The sequence below is a fragment of the Aulonocara stuartgranti genome (assembly GCF_965226115.1).
Source record: "Aulonocara stuartgranti genome assembly, chromosome: 1".
Taxonomy (NCBI): Eukaryota; Metazoa; Chordata; class Actinopteri; order Cichliformes; family Cichlidae; genus Aulonocara; species Aulonocara stuartgranti.
The window spans coordinates 30,583,488-30,603,722 of NC_138939.1; the positions used below are offsets into that span (position 1 = coordinate 30,583,488).

Genomic DNA, 20,235 nt, shown 5'->3' on the forward strand with positions numbered 1-20,235 from the left:
ATGGCGGCCGCTACTAAGTTTTAAAATTACTCATACTAATCTTTCTGGGTCACAAAATAAACTTTTAACATATTTTCAGGCGAGAAAGTAGTTGTGTAAACATCAAATATCTGCTCGGTTTATCAAGATATCCCATATTTGCAAAAGTGCTTCGACGTTTTCAGAGGCGTCTGCTACCCACCAGCTCGACAGCTAGCCGGGAGCTCGAGGGTTACTGATGCGGCCGAGAACGGCACAACTCCCGGCACATCATTTTCAGATCACCGCGGAGTTTCGCTGCTCGGGTTAAACGTAATATATAAGTCACTTAGACAACCTAAAAATGTTATTGTTGGGCTTTTTTCAGTGTTTTGTTTGTTCGTGAGTAAATCGGTTTGGCTGAGATTAAAGTTATTAGATTAGATAAAATAAAACTTTATTAATCCCCCGGGTGGGTTCCTCCTTGGTTTTCACACAGCTGACTAAACGTCAAACAGAAAACTTATTAAACAGAAGTATGAGACAGTCGAGAATTTACACCAGTGTCTGGTTATATTTTAGATAGCAAGAAGCAGACGGCCGAGTTTATTAAACTCCACCGAGACAGCGGTGACGCTAATCAGAACTAGACCGTCCAATTTCACGCCTTTAAATTTTAAAGGCGTGTTTGTGTGTGTGTTTATACAATTGCTATTATGTTTGCACTTTATGTGTAATGTTACTGACTGCAGAGATCAGTAAGATGTGTGTATTTTTTATTTATTAGTTTTATTTATTTAATATTATTTTTTAATTGAATGACTGTCTAGTAGTTCACAGATGTCGAAAAACTGAGTGTGGTAAAGCCACTGATTTTTTTTATATATATTTCTGCAATCTGCACATTGTACTGACTTTCATTTTAATGTTTACACCAGGGTTCCTTGTCAGCACTTTATGCTCAGATGTTTGTAAGCTAAAAATAAACTATTGTGTATGTTCAAATATACTGTTGTGATTGAAGAAGTTAAATAAAAATGTCAGTCATCAATTCATGCATCACCTCATGTCATCATAACAGAGGTCTGTCTTCCAGGAAAGAACAGTTTAAAATTAATGTAATATAGTATTGGCCATACTATATGATGTATTGCTTGTCTTTGTTTAATAATACAGAAGACAAAGACCTTAAAAAATAATCGCATATCGCATCGCAATCGCAATATTGGGGCAAAAAATCGCAATTAGATTATTTTCCATAATCGTTCAGCCCTAGATTAAGTCAGCTATGATGAGTTGAACAGAAGTTTATTTTTTCATTGCTTTTGTCATGATAACTAAAGAAGTCTGGCTGTTGATTTAGAAGAAAAAATGGCTGATCAAGCTATCAAGTTATTATTATTTTTTTTTAAATCAACCTTTTTGTTCTTTCTTTTGCAGTGGTAATGTCTTGAATTGGTGGATCCTCCGACACAGTTAAGAACATGCCAGTGCCGGGCTGCTGCTAATGGGAGCTCCTGATCCACCATGAGTGCTCGTGATGGCGTTGGTGGCATGGGCACCCTGGGTCGTCGGCCGCGCTTCGAGAACTCGGAGTTAACCGTGCGCATCTACCCAGGCGCCCTGGCAGAAGGCACAATCTACTGCCCAATCAGCGCCCGCAAGACCACCACAGCCGCTGAAGCCATTGAACGTGTCATTGAACGGCTCAAGTTGGACCGCTCCAAGTTTTATGTTCTGGCTGAGGTGAAAGAATTTGGAGGTGAAGAATGGATTCTGAACCCCAACGACTGTCCCGTGCAGAGGATGATGCTCTGGCCCCGTATCGCACTAGAGCACCGGCCGCTGTCAGGTGGCGAGGATTACCGCTTCCTGCTAAGGGAGAAGAATCTGGATGGCTCGATTCACTATGGCGGCAGCCTTCAGATGTGGCTGCAGGTCACAGAGGAGCGCAGGCGCCTGATGGAGCGTGGACTGCTGCCACAGCCTGAATCTCAGGGTGACCATGCAGATATGTGCTGCCTGCCAGAGCTCAACGAGCGCACGCTGCTGGACAACCTGCGCTCCCGCTTCCGCCAGGAAAAGATCTACACTTACGTTGGAAGCATCCTCATCGTCATTAACCCCTTCAAATTCCTGCCCATCTATAACCCCAAGTATGTGAAGATGTATGATAATCATACACTGGGAGATTTGGAGCCACATATTTACGCCGTGGCGGATGTGGCTTACCACGCCATGCTGCAGAGACGGAGGAATCAATGCATTGTTATATCTGGGGAGAGCGGCTCTGGGAAGACGCAAAGCACAAACTTCCTCATTCATCATCTGACTGCTCTCAGTCAGAAGGGTTTTGCTAGTGGAGTGGAGCAGATCATCTTGGGGGCGGGGCCAGTATTGGAGGTAAGCAAAACATACAGTCACTGGGTTTCAGTCATGCAATGTATACATAAGAGGAACAGGAATGCTGTCACCCATTTGTTTAAGTTCTGTTTAAAGCCTCGAGTTTAGCATTTTTGTCGGACAACATTTTTGTTTTTTTGAAACCATAAGGGGTGAAACTAATTGAGAAACCTTTTCAGTTGCAAGCTAGCCACACCCAAAAGCATACTGTGCTTTATTGTCTATTTTACTCTGTGAGACTCCTATATGGGAGTCATATCGCACATATTGGTCTGTGCGATATGACCAAAATCTCATATTCCGATATAAGACATCTATCATCCCGATAACGATATAAATCACAAAAATGTAACATTTTCTGTAAATTCTGTGAATCTCGGGCAGCTCGACTTGCGTGAAGTGTTTTCATCTGGGCGCTGTGTACCTGGAGTTCAGACTTTTAATAATAATAATAATAATGGATTGGATTTATATAGCGCTTTTCAAGGCACCCAAAGCGCTTTACAATGCCACTATTCATTCAAGCTTTTGATCTTGAGCTTTTGTGAAAGGTTAATATGCAAAACAAACAAGCGGACGGCGGAGCCACGCCATTGTTTTACCGTTGTGGTTGCTAACGACAACGTGTAAAAACAGGCGCTTGTCCGTCAGTAGTGTGGTCATATTAAATATAAGAGAAAGACAGAACTTTAACAAATTATTAGGCCACTACAGGGACCATCAAAATGATGAAAAAATATTGCAGTAAACAGTTTATTTTGCGACACCACAAAACAAACGATGGCGTCGTATGAAACTATAGATGTTTTGATATCATTATCCGATATATATCGTTATATCGAACAGCCCTAATGGGAATTTTGTTATAATGAACATCAATTTGATGTCTGTAATACTTAAAACCTGCATTTGCGACCACACTCTCCTAAGGAAAGTGTTTAACTGAGATCATAAATCAGTCGAGCATTGGGACTTTTTCTCATGCACATCTATACAATCACACTTCTTTTTAGAGTCAGCACTCTTTCTAATGGCCATTAGAAGGAGTGCTGGTTTGTAGAAGAAGTACAAAATGGATCATTTGAGACCTAATCCCCCCCCACCCAAGAAGATCAGACGTCATCGTACAATTTTTTTGATTATGTCATAAAACTATTTTAAAAAAGCTGCTATAACACTGCAGTTGAAGTGTGTTATTAAATACCTGTTTTGCATACAGATCTCAGCTCTCCTGATCATATCACTGTTAGCTTTGTAGTTTAAATTGATTCTCCGAGATTCTCTCATCCTTGAACTGACGACTTAAAACGTAACTTTTACTCACCTAAAAACTTGATGGCTCTGGTTAATAGAGCAGCCTGGTTGACTTTGACTTTAGCTGAAACTGGGAGAAGAACGTCTGTAGGTAATATTTAACGGTTACCATGTCCACTTTTAATGAGAGGTCGTATTACTCATTGTCACATTGCCTGATCACCTGCTGTTTACACTCAAAATGTTCAGAGCAGTGTTTCCTGACATATTTTAGTATTTCCTCATCGCAGTATAACCAGCTTGACTGTATGACCTTGTTAAATTGTCTGTCAAATAACTTGAATTAAAATATTATGATAGGGCATAATAGATTATGAACCCTCTTTATACAGTGCTTAACAAATACATTAGGTCATGTATCATAAAAACAAGAAAATGCTTATATTTTTAGAAAATTAGAAGCAAGTCAGAAATTGAAGCATAATATTGATGTTTCTGTTAACAACTGTAGATTGACAAGTTAATCAAAAGATATTTGTGCGCTTTGCTTTTTTTTTTTTTTTTTTTTTTTTTAAAGCTTGTTTTGTAAAAAGGTAAATTTGAAAATCATGAAAAACAATAGAAATTAAATTTTAGCATTAAAAATATGAGGCCCGCGGGACCTTTTCAGATTCTTGATGCCGTGTTCAGTGCCGTCTTTGACAAAGTTCAATTTTGGTGACCCTTACGTACAGGTGATGTACCCCGAACGTGACACATGAAACAAATGTAAGTGGAGAATGAATAAAAAAATATAAATTGAGGTTTATAATAATTTATAATCGCACACATCGGGTACATGTATAGATACAATGGATCAGTAAAGCAAGATAATTTTGATTGAAGTGCTTGCGCATGCTGTTAGATGAACCATTACATAAACATAAAAAATAGTTTTGTAATTAGCATCACTCTTAATCTAAGCCTGCTGTGGCATAAACCTTACTTTGGGTGGTGGTCGAATAAATTTGTTAAGCATTGTGCGTATTTTTAAAGTCTCTCCCCACATGGTAATTTGTTTCCATCGCTATCAAAGCGAAGTCAAATTGACAGTAGTAGATTAGAAGCCAACTTCAAAGGTGACGAGCAAAACAACAAGTCATGCAACAAGTAGCTCTACACCACATTCATTACCCTGTGTTTAAGCAAGGAAGCTCTAAGGAATGCCATTCATTTGTGCGACTCTGGGGTTAATGTGTAAGCATGTTGAGTTAATCCACAACACGGCAACGTGAGTGAATAGTTTTAAGTGCAGAGGAGCAGCCTTTAATTGTTTGCACAGTAAGATTGCATATCTGCCTGCTGGTGATTAATGCAGAGACTGTAGGTGCGGCGCTACTGCAAAGAGGCTGAAGGAAGGGCGGAAGGAACATCAAACAAAGTCTCCTCAAAGGGATAATTTATCTCATTTCTTTTAAGCTTGTGTTTTAAGAAAAAACACAAGCACATGATTTTTTTTGTTGTGGAAATAAAATCCATGTTAGAGTTTTAACTTCTGTTGGTGTTAATGTGCTATCAGCTTAATGTAAAGAATTTTGAACGTAAACTTGACGTTTACCTTAACACTGCCTGTTGGTTTGGTGGTTATCAGTCTGTTTGTGCTTCTTCAGGAGCGCCACTGCATCTGCTCCTCATCTCTTTGTGACCGACTGTAAAAGGCCACATCTCTTTGGAAGTTGGGTTGCAATTTAGGTATTTTTAGTTGCACACCTAACCTCTTTTGATTATTCTTTCAATTTCTTGACTGACCTTTCCTTCACACTCCCAAATATGTGATGGATAATTTACAGTTTTGGTAATCTGTTTAGAAAATTTAAACAGAGTCTTCTGGAAGCCTTTTTCTTGACACTCAGCAGCTCTTTGTTGAGCATCTATTTTGAGGTAGTAACCTCAATTAACTCAACAATAAAATTTCATTAAAAAGCTTTTGAAACATTTGCTGCTTTTACCCCAAATAAAGTTATAAAAAGTTTTGGTTTTTTTTTGTTTTCCTCCTGGAAGTTATCCCTCTGCTCCCATAATCTTTGTAGTGACAGAATATTTCCACAGACCTCAGTTCAGGATTTTGTGACTGCCAAATGTCTCCATTATAATGATTCTGGTTTAAGCTGGTATGGAGGGAAATCCAGTTTTTCTTATGTCATGCCAGTGTTAATCAGAATTTAGGTTTAAGAAACACCAAACAAGCAAATTCAAGTGGAAAGTTTTTTTTTAATAGAGTCTAATGATTTGAAAAATAACAATGGAAAAAATAAAATGATCAGCACCTTGTTGTGTTATGTGGGACCACACGTGGTGGTTTGTCAAATACAAATCTAAGATAATGTGGTGGATTACGGCAATTCAGAGTGGTGACGTGTATGATTGCTTGTATGAGCAGTATAGAGCGCTTTGCTAACACAGATCACAGGTTTACAGACCATCAAGTAAGAAAAGTGTTTGCCGGTGAGTGACTTTAATTTCCTTGCAATGTGTTTTTTAGTGGTGGTAACTGTTGCTTTCATTTACTCTGACAAAAGTAAAAACGTAGTCATTTCCCCTCACACTTGGGCCAGGTCATTTAGCAATGACTCATTTAAAAGACCAGGACAGTGCTCAGGCGCCACGCTAAAGTAAATGAATACTATACAAGGCAGAGCACACCGACATTTTCTACTGACTGTCAGTTGAAGGACAAAACCACCCCGAGCTAGACAGTTTTGTTTTTTTTTTTCATTTTCTTTTTTAAACTCGTGATACAGGATATCACTTACAAAGGGGGTTGGTCTGGAAACCAGCCAGCAGCTGCAGTTATGTGTTAAGATCATGACAAGCTCTGTCCCTCAACTGTTTCAATTAATATAACTGAGAAGGAGATGAAAACGCACTCTGTGAGGACATGTTATTCCAGTTAGATAAACACAGCTTGTGTTTTGGTTCATTGTAAATAACCTTTAAAATGAAGGCAGTTAAGAGCTATGACAGCCTTCAAATTTCGGTTAGACGTTGAAGGGGGAATAAATGTATTTCACTCACACTGCCCTCGACAGCTTTGGACTTCATTTGACCCGAGAGATTGAAGATCTCAAGACAAGCATGCATGAAATGGGACAAATGCTTCACCTAGTGTTGATTTTGTGCTTATCTGCTGTCTGTCATTCCTGACGTTTTTTTACCTTCTTGCGCCATGACTGAGTTGACAGTAAGCCTTAAATTCCTGTTTAATTGCGTATAGAAATTCGCTGTTTGAAATAGTTTGGTGTGTCTTCCTCTTTGTCTCCATGGTGGCACTGTGTATGGTATGGAAGTTTTGACCACCTGTTTTACAAATTCAGTGTTACATGATTTGCTCTGGGTGAAGGTGAAATATTATATTAAAGCTAGAGCTGGGCGATATGAGATTTTTTCATATCACGATATGTTTTTTTCATTTCAGGCGATAACGATATCTATCACGATATAAGCCAAATAACTATATTTGTAAGATTTAAATGTGCCGTTGCTCACAAGTAAAATGTGAAATAATCAGCAGCTTGTTTTTAAATATTTATTTCCCATAATAAGTTCAACAGGGTAGATGTACTTAAGGAACATGAGACTTTTTCAGATAAATAAAGGCAAATATTGCAAACTACACAAAAGGCAGCCGCTAAAGCGTTTAAGTTTCAAAATAGAACAAACGAAACAGACTAAATTGTCAATTCCACTTAGAAACAAAATATTAATTCTAAAAATAAATCTTAGTTTGTTTTACAGAAGAACAGACAAAACTGACTAACTTTTGTCAATATCAAATAAACTGAGAACTAAAAGGAAATTCTCAATCTCTCCTTGTTGTATAGCTTAGCTTTTCAAACAGTTTTAACAGTTACTTTAGTCTGACAAAAGCCGAATGACGAATTAGCGCTTCCAGTCAGAGACTGAGGCTACGTCCACACGTACACGGGTATTTTTGAAAACGGAGATTTTCCGTTTTCGTTTTAAAAAAATAATCCCGTCCACACATAAAGGCAGAAATGAAGGAAAACGCTGCTATGAACATGCCAAAGCAGCAGGTGGCGCTAGATTCCTAACCGTGCAGAAATGTTGGCCAATCAGAAGTCTAGAAGCCTCGGTGGGAAAAAGTAAACAAAGCTGCGGCATAGAAGCAGAACAGAGTCGTATGTGTGGAGGGACAGTAACTGTGTGTATATGTAAGCATTTAAACACTGCAGAGAGTAGAATTAACAGTATTGTAGAAATTCATTTCACCGAAACAATAACGTGGCGCACAGTGTGACGCATGCACCAGTTTATTGTATTTCCAGACTTTCGGCACAATTTACAGTGCACGCTACTCTGTTTTTTGTCAGACTTGAAATAGCCGAAATACCTTCACACTACGGAACTTCTATGGTTCTTCCGTTCAACAATCTCTCCGGCGTTGGAACCGTCATCGGTTTTCTCTTCGGTCACGCTCGGTTGATTTTTCTAGTCGGCACACTCATTTCCTCCATTATGCGCTGGCTGCTTCCCAAACAAACACACGTGCGGCTTGGCACTTGTGCTGTACGTAGCAAGTCACGCGACGTGACGCTGCGGCTGTGATTGGTTCAGCTCTGCGCTACTGAATTTGGATCGGCCGACCTTTTTTTTTTTATTTTTTTTTTATTTTTTTTTTTAAGAGGACAAGAGCGGCGAGGTCTATCGCGATAGCTTAATTTCTCTATCGAGTAAAAGTTATATCGCGATACATATCGTTATCGTTCTATCGCCCAGCTCTAATTAAAGCCTATTAGCTCTTGTCTGCTTGTTCTACATTTGTTCAGGGGTACTCATCAGTAATGATGGGTTAGTGCACAAAACTGAGGTCAGCAAGTGCTACATAATAGTTTTACCTTTCCTCTCAGCTTTTGTGTCCAATGCATCCTGGGTAGATGAATGCTGAGGATCAATCTTCCTTTCTTTCTTTTCTTTTTCAAAAATGTATCTGTACTTTGGCTGTACTGTTGGTTACTGGTGGTCAAATGTCATCTGTAGTTTAACTCCCAAACAAGCTTTTAATCCAAATGTAAACCTATCAGGGCTTTAGGGGAATGATGTCTGAAGTAGGTATAAAAATGTCAGATAGGCTTAACACCTCCAGTTAAACAGCATTATTGCTTTTTAACTGTTTCAGCATATTACTGTTTATATCTTTTTCCTTATGGTTTCCACATGTTCCATCTCTGTCACGTCCTCTTTAGAATTGACTTCTTAAAAAATCTGAAGGATACCTGTACAATGTTTATACAGTAAAGCAAGTCGGATCTATGATTGGTCTTTTCATGATATTGATACAAGACAGTTCTGTTTCAGAGACTAAATGCCTGAAAGAACCAAGGAGTCATGGTTATTTGACTTGCACTTGTCAAAAGTGAGTTTAATATGAGCTCAGCTGTCTGCTGAGGGTCAAGAGGGAGATTGCTGGGGTTACCTCAAACCGACCTCTCTGACTGAACATTATCAGCGCTCTGAGACCAAGGAGATGTCACAGGGCATCACTGAAGGAACACAGCTAATGGTGTGTATGCAAGTAAAGTGCTTCAGGGACGCTTTAAGGCGCCTGAGCTCCAGGGCACTGCTGCTGGTTTTGCCAGACCTCTGTGGACAAGCGAGTGCAGGAGCTCCTGTTGTGCTCCTCTGTGTTCCCAGCCAAAAGAAACAACTCCACTGTGAGTCATCCCAGGTCAACAGTTTTACCGCTCAGCATCTCTTTTACTGCTACCTCAGTACACTTCTGCACTCGCATATTTAATGCAATCTTCCCAGAGCCCCCACTAATACAGAGTAGATTAGTATGTATTACAGCTTCTCCTAAACTGGGCGGGGTTGAGTGAGATTTACTGTGCCCTGAAAATGTTTTCTTCAGACTGTGAAGTTGGAAAAAAAAGAAGAGAAATGGGAATGATTGAGCACCATTCATGTGCACTATCCCGCTGTTAAGTATAAAGTTACAGTGCTGTGTGTTTTATTCAGGTTAAACGACGGTCAACAGTGTAATACTGGCCAGTTTGGTTGCTTATACAGTGGGATTGGCCCATGGGCTGTATTCCTGATCGAGTAACATGTAAGGTGTTTTTCAACTGATACTCACTGGACTTTAGTTAAAGTTGTCAAAAAGTAAGCTCATGTCTTTTTGTTTTTTCCAATGGTGTGGGATTCATCACACATCATATTTGCAATCATCTCAAATCAGTAAACCTTTTCTGTTGTCTTTTCTGTATCATGTGGCTATTCTCAGTGGCTCAATTACCTTTGATTGCATGTATAAAATAATAAAGGTGGACAGATTACCTGCACTACTTAGTAAGATACGTTTCTTATCTCGTCCAGCGAATCACATCCTTCCTCCGCCCTCTGTAATCTTTCTAATTGTCATCTCATAACACCAACTTACCAGGAAATATCTCATATCCATGTTACTTTACAATTCACAGTTTGTCATCTGAGAAGCTAGTGGAACAAATGTTTAGTGGGCTTTTAACCTCCTAAGACCCAAACTCTTCCACTGCATGCATTTTTTATTTCTCTTTGATATTTGGGCATACTGGGGCCCGATGAATGTAAAAACAAAGAATTACCAGATTTATTTTTTTTTACCTTTTTGTTTTTAAGAAAAATGAGAGCCACATATATTCATTTAAAATTTTGATAGAACAGTAGCAGTATAATATCCTTGTAAGTGGATATCAGGCCCTTGTAGAGCAAAATTGAGTATTTTGGTCTAAATAACCCAAAATGTGATGTCCACATATGCAGATGCCAGGTCCTAGGAGGTTAAAATTTAAGTGTGATATTGTAGAAAAGGTTGTGTTTTTCAAATCTATAAATTTTTGTCCACTTCTTTTTGTCAGTAATCTGTATGGTAGGTTTTAAGGAATTTTGAATATCTGAAATTTCTACATTTAAAGGTTTTGTTAGAGTAGATGTGTTAATTAATTGAGACCTCAATATTGATTAAAATAAATAATAAATCAGCCCAAATATAAGCACCGATGAAAGTAAAAAAACTTCTGAAAATGTATATATGTATATATGAAATGTAACACATCTCATATATACATATGATTATTTTTATGTGAACACATTTATACACAGAAAAACTTATCAAGACATTTTCGTGTTCCCATGTTTACATATAAACAGTTTCTCTTCAGTGAGTCTCTTCAATCAGTGAGACAAGAGTAAAATCTGACTCATTTAGGTAGGACCAAACCGTTGCCTAAAATGACAACATGTTATACCAAGTAACTAAAGGCAATATTTAATAACTTATTTGTTTTAAAATTAAAAGGAAATTAAGGTCTTTCAATTTTTGTCCTTTTAATAGTCAGTCATTACTTTCAGGATTCATTGCGTTGCATTTTGTGATGATATAGAGAATATCCGTGTGTTTGTTTCTTTGGCCGTCAACTCCACACAGCTACTTCTGCCCCTAAAGGTTCTTATCTATGACAGATATTATGACTCCATCGTGTTGCCTGGAAACCACCTAGCAACGGGCTAACCCTCCCCCCCTTCTTTTTTTTTTAAATTTTTATTTTTTTGCTATATATAGTATGAGTTTTTCTGTGGCGTGAAAATGACAAACGATGGGGATGTACTTTGTTTTTCTAAAACGCCAGTAAACATTCCTGCAGCCGAACACAAAAAATTATACTTTTAAGGAAATTCCCTCAACTTTATAAGGTTTAGGTTAACTGAAAGCAGTGAGTTGCACTATTTTCTGTCATTTTTTTTTGGGATCTGTGTTTAAAAGTTATTTCTTCAGCTAGTTTTGTGAAACGAAATTTAACATGAAAACCAGTAATCAGAAACCACAGACTTTATTACAGCAGAATTTTTGCTCAGCCGGACAATGAATGCCAACAGCTCCAGCTGTTACATTTCACTTTGTGTTTATCTCACCATCCTGGTGCCAAGCTCCTATTTTTCCCTGAAACTGTATACACCAGGACTGCTACTAGTGGCTGGGATAAGAGGAGTACATACCGTTCCTGCTTTGTCAACTTGTGTGCACAAAAAAGATACTGCTTCTGACTCTGGCTGTAGCAGTGAGAGGCCTGCGGTTACAAAGAGGTTTGGTAGAAGCACATCAGTTACAAAGGGCTCACAGTGATTTGTTTGACTTCTTAGTGTTATTTGTGCTGGACCGAAACAAAAGTTGAGATTGAACTTTTTACCCATCATCCATTTAGATTTGCTGATTGTTATAGAGGTGCAGATGTAAATATATCTGTACTAGATTATGGATGGTAAACTACATTTTTATTTTTTATATTTTTAGGGCATTTGTAGTGTTGCGCACTATCGTGTCTTCTCTCTCATTACACTTTTTGACCCATCTAGTCGCTCATCAGCAGCAGACGTCTGCAGCAGCCCAACAAAGTGCCTGTTTGTGTCCCACACAGCCTCTTTATTTATGCTGCGGTTTGCCAGAGTTTGCAGGTGCTTCGTCGGCCACGTACACACTCACACACCACAGTCAGCACTTGCTATGAGACTTTCCAGCTGTTCTGCTGTCCCGACTACACCTGCATCAGTGTGCCACACATGTATATATCGATGGACAGAAAAAGCTTTATTCTGTTTGACGTAATAGTCACACTGCCAGACACAGTCATTCTGTATTTTGAGGTCTTTAATGGTTGTGTGGACAATCGAAGACTCTAGGAAATGGTGATGACGCACATTGTTAGGTGTGAGAATATGGTAAAATTGATTTAAAGTGCCTGTTTTATTTCTTCTGGTTCTAAAAAACAAAAACAAAAAACAAAACAAAAACTCCTAGGATACATGATCTGTGTGCTTCCTTTTGTTGCTGACTTTGTTGGCCTGTAGCCACCTAGATGTTGTTTATTCAGGTCATACCATAATAGTAAATCTTAGCATACCTTCCTAATTACAAAAGCAGATTCTGGGGCACCACCTGTTTCAGTGAGTATCAGGGAAATCTCTTACATAAAGATTGAGAAGCAGCGCTCCACTCCTCACTTCAGTTACATAAATCCTCGCAGGTGACCTCTGCTGCAGGATTCTCGTGATTTCTGTGGCTTGTGGTCATCGCGCTTCCCACGTGTCCAGATGTGCTGTAATGAAACTCAGCACTGCACACATCTGGAACGCAGCAGAAAACTTGAGGGATGTCACTCCGGAGTCATGTATTGAGCATGCTGGCGAGACACGTCCTGCACTGCATATTTTCTGGTATTTTGGCTTAGTGTGTGCCAAATTGAGGAAAGTCCAATTAATTTTTTTTTGTCTAAATGGCAAGAAGTCAGTGTGAATTAAAGTTTAAGAAAAGAAAAGATTTGACTTTTGGGTGCATGATAAATTATCATTGCATCATTGCAGGAAATGCACAGGGAAATCATCATCTTCCTTATTCCTGGTCCCCATCTTCCTGTCTTGGCCCAGAACTACAGTAGCGGTCTGTGTATCTCCTCTGGCCCGTCCCAGTGAGAAGATAAATGTCACTGTCAGGCTAAGAATAAATTGTTGTACTCTGGGAAAGTGGCCTGTGGTAATGTGAATGACTCATTAACTCTCCCAAACAAAGATTCTGAAGAAGTGTTGCGGTGCCTTTAGTAAGTGTGGAGATTTGGTTCCCCTCATGACTCCTGCTCACTGACCCGAGGCTTAAATCATTAAGGGATGTAGACTGAGAAATACAGCTTCCTGGTACACTGATACACTGACTTTTCCCTTTGATGTGGATGCACACTTGTTACTCCTTATTTTCTGTCATGCAAGCAAGGATTTCACTTGTACCCCCCCCCCCCCCCCCCCCCCTTTCATTTGTAGCGTCTTGGTAACATAGGTCCATAAATGTACAAACATACAAAAAGACCCTGGCTAATTTCTAAATTTGCACTAAATTTTTAAGTCAGAAGTGCAAATATGGATTCATTTCTAAGTTATAAGTGTATATGTTACAAGCAAATGGTAACATGGGACCCGCCCTGGCTGAATTAAAAGATATGACTTTGTGTGCTGTGAGTCAGATGCTATTAACATAGTCATAATGACAAAGTAACTTCATAATATAAGCCTGGAGACTTGGAAGTGGATGGACATTGTAGGACTGGCACGGGATTGGATTGAGTCCTGATGTTTGTGTCTCTGAGATCTAACTAATTGGATTGACCTCTTTTCTTCACTGACCATGTGCCCTAGCTTTACTGTAGTGATTCTGCTAAGTCACTCCCCTCACCTGCAATCTTAGCCTAGCGCTGGATAGCTAATGCTTGACATGTGACCTACATATGAGCGTGTTGTGGATAAGACCACCTGTTTCGACTTTGCTCCAACGTGGCGAGCTGTGTAGACAGAGCTTTACCTATATGGCTGTGCAGAGGTGTGGACTCGAGTCACATGACTTGGACTCGAGTCAGACTCGAGTCATTAATTTTATGACTTTAGACTTGACTTGAAAAAATGTTCTAAGACTTGTGACTTGACTTGGACTTTTACACCAATGACTTGGGACTTGAATTGGACTTGAACCGGTTTACTTGAAAAGACTTGATATTTTACCCCAAATATAAAATTTAACATGCATATTATATAGAGATTGAAAATGTGACGTCATTCACGGGTAGAACCGCAAAGGATTCTGGGAACTCGTGGCAAGCGGTACTAGCGCACGCAGGCTTTCAATTAAAATCAGTTATACAGCGATAAAAAGAAACACAAAAATGTCAAGAAGCTGTTGTATTATTAACTGCAATAGCCGGTCGCATGACAGCCACGGGAAGCCGACGGGTAAAGAGATCGGTTGTTATCGGATTACGTCGTTGAAGAGAAATTGTTCGAGCCATGTTTCCGAAGTAACAAAGATGCGACGGATGGCCTGGATTGCAGCCATTCAAAGATCAAATATAACGTCCCAGAACACTCCAGCTCACAGGTTAGTCTGCTCCAAGCATTTACACGAAGGTCAGTCTGCTGTTGTAGTTAATGCGTCATTTTCATAACATAATTGGTGATATAGGTTACAAGCAAGTCTGTCGCTGAACAGAAATGGTCGCGCTATGCTCCTTTGTTTATTGTGCATAAATAGTGAATTGTCCTGACACAATATTGCGTTTCGCTTCTGTTATTATGGTACATTGACAAAAACATATGCTTTTATTCACAGGATAAAACAGGTTTTTTGTATCACTAATTGCCCAGTACGATTACAGCATACAATATTATTGTCACTGCTACATTTCTGTGATGCTACCAGAAATTATTTCCACTACTAATTAATTACCGTTGAGCTCAAAGGTCCTATTAATAAACGGTTAACGAATGTATATTTATGACGATGATTTGTGAGACTGGTAAACTTATGATACGTACGATGGTCTTTCGTTCGACACGGTGCGTTTCAAGGTCCTGCACCCATCTGTCGGTAAACTGTACCTGGGCTTGTTGCAGTGACCGGAAGTTACTAAACTTCATGAGTGTGTGCACTCACTCCAAGAACCGTATGATTATAAATATGCATATAAATATGCTAAGATGAGATAGCTGACTTCATCTAACTAGCAAATGTTGTCCAGGCTACGTTGGTGATACAGTTTTTTTTTTTTATGTGTATGATATTTTTGTCATGCGATTTTAAAGCCGGTCCTACAACCGCATCCAAGAATAACATGCAGCTTATCTCAGAACTGTCGGTGAAAATTATTCTTGGAGCTAGGTTTAATTGAGCTGCATTTTAAAGAGGTGCAATTTCACAATTTGTGTATATTTTCTAAGTTCACTATTTTGTCATGTGTTGAGAAAAACACAGATTTTAAAATTACATGGTCTAATATTTACATTTAGCATAACTGCAACATTATTTTTTCGTTTTTTTTTTTTTTTTTTAAAGACTCGAAAGGACTTGAAATTCAAAGTTTCAGACTTGTGACTTGACTCGGACTTTTACACCAGTGACTTGAGACTCGACTCTGACTTGCCTGACATTACTTGAGACTTGACTTGAGACTTGAGGATAAAGACTTGAGACTTACTTGAGACTTGCAAAACAATGACTTGGTCCCACCTCTGTGGCTGTGGCTAATGACAGACCTGGAGAGTACAACTTTGTCTTTCTTGCAAACATGCACAGCAATAGAAATCTGTCAAGCTGTAGTTGAAGATTAACTGGCCCTTGAATACCTCACTTGAGACAGCCTGTATTGTTTTTTTTCCCAAGCATAATCTACAAAACAGGTAGCAGTATGCATATAGATTTGCAGTGCAAGTGTAGTGCTTCAAATGGGTTTATTAGGCAAATACTGACAATTCAAGTCTAATGTAAGGAAATAAAAAATGTATTTGAATCTGTGTGAGGAGGATGGTACTTGTACTAGCACTTTTCTACTCTGACCACCAGTTTAGTCCATTTGAAGACCCTTGGAAGTTAATTCTGTTCATCTGGATGTTGTGTTTTTAGTGGAAGGAACATTTTATCACTCATACAAGTGACTTCTTCAGTTTTTGAAAAACATTTTAGTCTGTACTTTGTAGGCTCTTTACCAATCAAACATATGCACTCTCCAGTGGATGCTTTGGGGTTGATTTGGAGTTCATTCTCTTGGCCAAGGACACTTTGTGTGAACCAGAAGAGTCTAGGATCAAACAACCATCTCAGATTATTTATGGATGAGAAGTAAAAAAGAGCCGCCAGGTGCTAAAAAATAGACCTTAGACTCAAACGTTAGAACAGGCTTTTTCCCGCAGCACGCCGTGTAATAAATAGTCACAAAGAAAATGGCGGCTGTTACAACTTATGTCTAAAAATGTATAGTTTCATGCATCGGTTAAAACACTCGACTCCAGCTACATGACGCGCAGCTGGAAACACTTCACGCAAGTCGAGCTGCCCGAGATTCACAGAATTTACAGAAACTGTTACATTTTTGTGATTTATATCGTTATCGGACGATAGATGTCTTATATTGGGATATGAGATTTTGGTCATATCGCACAGCCCTAGGTTAGCTGATCACATTGCCATGTGCCCATGGTGTTCACATCTAATTTCTATTAAAGATATACATTTACAGAAAAAGATTGCAAATCTAGCATATTAATTTGCAGTGGACCTCATTTTCATTTTTTGTTGGAAGTTCCTCACAAGACTTTTTCACTGGTGTCGTCATCTTTGGCTTTCTCTGTTTCTCCTCTTTGTACTGTGCAATCTAATCTCACCCCATCTCACAGACTTTATTTGTCTGACAGCTGGTAGTTAGCACAGAGAGCATAAAAGATGGATGTAGCTAATGTGACGCCACCTATTCGTTTGTGAAGCCCCGTTTTGAAGCCTGGAGATGAGGATGTTTTTGAAACTGGATGTGACATTCATGAGCTTGCTGTGAAATTGGCTCATTGGCTAATGACTTGTCAGTCACAAGTTTGGAGAGTAATCCTCCTATCTGACTCTTAGAATGACTGAAATGTATAAATCTCAAAATAAGTGACTGAGTCCATGAACTCAATAGAAAGGTGTTTTCTGAGGTCCAGAAATTTCCCCAAAAGACCAGATATTTTTTCTAACTTCAGGTATAACCCTCAGTAGCCTTAAGAAGGATGCAGGTTTGAGGTACTTTTACGTTGGCTTCACTGTTCAGACTCATAAGGGGCGTCTTGTGCCGTCTATGATATTGAGCAATACAGTCTTCTGTTGTTGTTGTTGTTTGATGGTAGATAGAAACTGTTGTTTTGCCCACTTTTAGCTGTGGGCCAGACTAATGAAACTCCCCTGTCTGTCAGTGTAAAGAAGTTGAACTGTAATTCAGTCCCTATTATATCTTGAAATTTGAAAAAGAAGTGCAGTTTCAATAGTATGTTTTTTTTTTTTCTTGTTTGTTTTTTTTAAATTATCATTATTATATTAAATTAATCTTTGTGCTTACATTGTGAAAAATAAATGTGTTGCTCATTGACTGTCCTGTAATTTTAAACCAATGTTTTTGTTATTTTCCCCCCAAAAATTAGTTGTTGTTTTTTTTTTGTTTTGTTTTTTTGTTTTTTAGAACTGTGGTCCCATGTTTTTTAAAAAAATCATTATTTACTTATGAAAAGGTGTAAATTTCTGTGCCGATTCTGGTCCCTGGGCCTTATGTTTGACACATCTGCTTCTTATTTTCTGGGTCTAGGATTCAAACACCAGTGAGTTAAACACAGCTGTAATGAAGTTGTTACAATTTTCTTCCAAAATCTGTCACCTTGCCTGGCGAATGTTGCCGTTTATCCCTTCTTGTATTCCTAAATTATCCAATTGATGATCTCCATTACCAAGTACACAAGCAACTAAAACTTAAACACTGCTGACAGTATCGAGTACACAGCTCAGATTTATTGACAGAAAGTTTGTAAATGTAGTGATACTTGATATTAAGCCAAGCTCAAATGAACAATCACGGGCCATACTCTCAAAGTTGAGGCAGATGAATTGCTGTTTGAAAATGACTGTCAGACAGATGACTGAATAAACTGAACTGCCATAAATTTGTTTAAATCTGCAGTACGATCATATGACGAGTAAAGCATAAGGAATGCGACAGGACCTGATTCTTTCATCGAGTCTCCTCATATTTTTTAACGTAAACCTTTCCGTTGTGTGAAACCTAAGCTCCATATCGTTGACTACAGGATTGCACATGCAAAGTGTTGTGCAATTTGCCTGCAGCAAACAGTTCCTAAGAAGAAACCCAATGTGATGACATGTAATCGATGCTTCTCATTTTTCGCTCTTGCTGAAACCGTCCACTCTCATCCTGCGTGCAGCGTGCTGACTGCGAAAGCTGAAGCCTGGACCAGTAGTGATTGATGTGTAGTAACAATTAGCAGCAGGTTTGCACTGTTAGTGTAAAGAGACTGCTGAGCTTATAAATACTTGAGGAGAGGTTTATATTTCTGTGGCCGAGTAATCCTCTTAGTTCTGCAGTGTAATGCATACTGCCATTCATGGAGTCCATCTGATGGAGTTCATCTGAGGAGCCGTGAATTCAGTCTTCTAGGTCTTCAGTGTGCAGATGATTGAATTTATTTTTTCTGATTGACACAAGGCTTATGTTACAGCCTGTGCCTGAATTAGAGAGAATACCTGATGGTGCATTTTGGGGGATTTAGATTTCAACTAAAAATCTATAGCTGAGAATGCTTTTAGGGGTAAACAGACTTCAGAGTTTCTTCTGAATATAGTAGTGAAGTACTCTAAAACAGCGGCCCCCAACTTCTTTTGCCCCACGGACCGGTTTATGTTCGACAATATTTTCACGGTGTCGCTGATAAATACAACAAAATAAAACCAGTACCGGCAACAAAAAATATTTATTTATAACACACGAGAAAAGACACACGGAAGCTGAGTTAACGATAAAAATGATGAAAAATAATGATAAAAACCGATTAAAAAAACTATAAATTACCCACCTGAGCCTCAACTCTCGTGACCCGGTACCAAACGACTTACGGACCGGTACCAGTCTGTGGCCTGGGGGTTGGGGACCGCTGCTCTAAAATAAAAAAAAATGTATATTTCAAAACTGTGTGCATCTGTGTTTCTACTCCATGACTGATTCAAGTTAAACACAGGGCAACTCTGACGTGCACATCCGCTGGAGCTTGCTGGAAGTGAGAGTAAAGCAGGAAACACTTGCTTGAGTTTGTCGGTGCACAGGGTCAGCCTAATGATGACCTTCTCACTTGCACCGAAGTCTGTTCAGACATCATATTGAGAGTTCACAGTTGAGAGATCAGACCCTCCTGTCTATGAAAGGCCTGTCAGTCAGTTGCCTATTTACTTGTGTCTCTGAAAATGGCTGTAAGACCTAAAGAGTTAATCCACTGTGGTGGTGTGCAGAAGAAAAATAGATCCATAGTTCAGTAAATATTTGGACACAGTCTCATTCACCATCAGAGTTATGTCCCAGTAATATCTGTTCATCATCGTGGGGATATTAAAGACTGCTGCAGCCAGTCGCACAGTTCTTATTAGATGCCACATTTGTCATATGTGGAGTGATGGCAGCAATGACTCTGACGTGCAGTATGGTTTTCCATATGCACCATTATTCATTCTGCTGTCAGTGTCACATGCAGTTGAATCAGTTGGCTTATAAATGTCTTTAAAGATTGCAATTTTCTGTGCTGAGAGAATTTTAGGAGGCATTTTAGGATGCTTGGGTTTGTACTGAGAGGTTTTTAGCTGTTGCAGTTTCCTGACTGTGAGCTGACATGTGACTCCATGTTTTCCAGGACAGCGTGCCCCCGCCTCTCACTCCCCCTCGCGATTACATTCCACTTCACTGTATGGCGGCCAGATTTGGGAAGCTTCTTTCTGCGCCTTATGCATTTCCTCTTTTTCTGCTGATGTCTGGGCTGTGAGCATCTACAGTGTTTTGAGGGGAGTGTTCGGGAAGTTTTTTTTTTTTTCTTTGTCTTGGTGTACTTTCAGCTCAGAGAGCAGTTTTGCTCATAGGAAATTATTAAAAATAAATTGTGGGTTACTGAAGTTTATTAACATCCCTGTTTACTGCTGCAGTTCTGCAGTTGTTCTTCATGAAGGCAACAAAAAAACTTTAGATTGTCACAATGCAC

At 39.1% G+C, this 20,235-nt stretch overlaps 1 protein-coding gene across 8 annotated transcripts in view; it reads left to right on the forward strand.

The window, feature by feature from the left end:
- myo9aa (myosin IXAa) overlaps positions 1-20,235 on the forward strand; it is a 102,940-nt gene that overhangs the window by 19,864 nt on the left and 62,841 nt on the right. For all 8 annotated transcript variants that reach the window (XM_082526355.1, XM_082526358.1, XM_082526357.1 and 5 more), the window contains exon 2: positions 1,399-2,361. In XM_082526355.1, coding sequence (XP_082382481.1) covers positions 1,486-2,361 — 876 coding nt within the window. In that variant the 5' untranslated portion in view covers positions 1,399-1,485. The remainder of the gene's footprint in view (positions 1-1,398; positions 2,362-20,235) is intronic.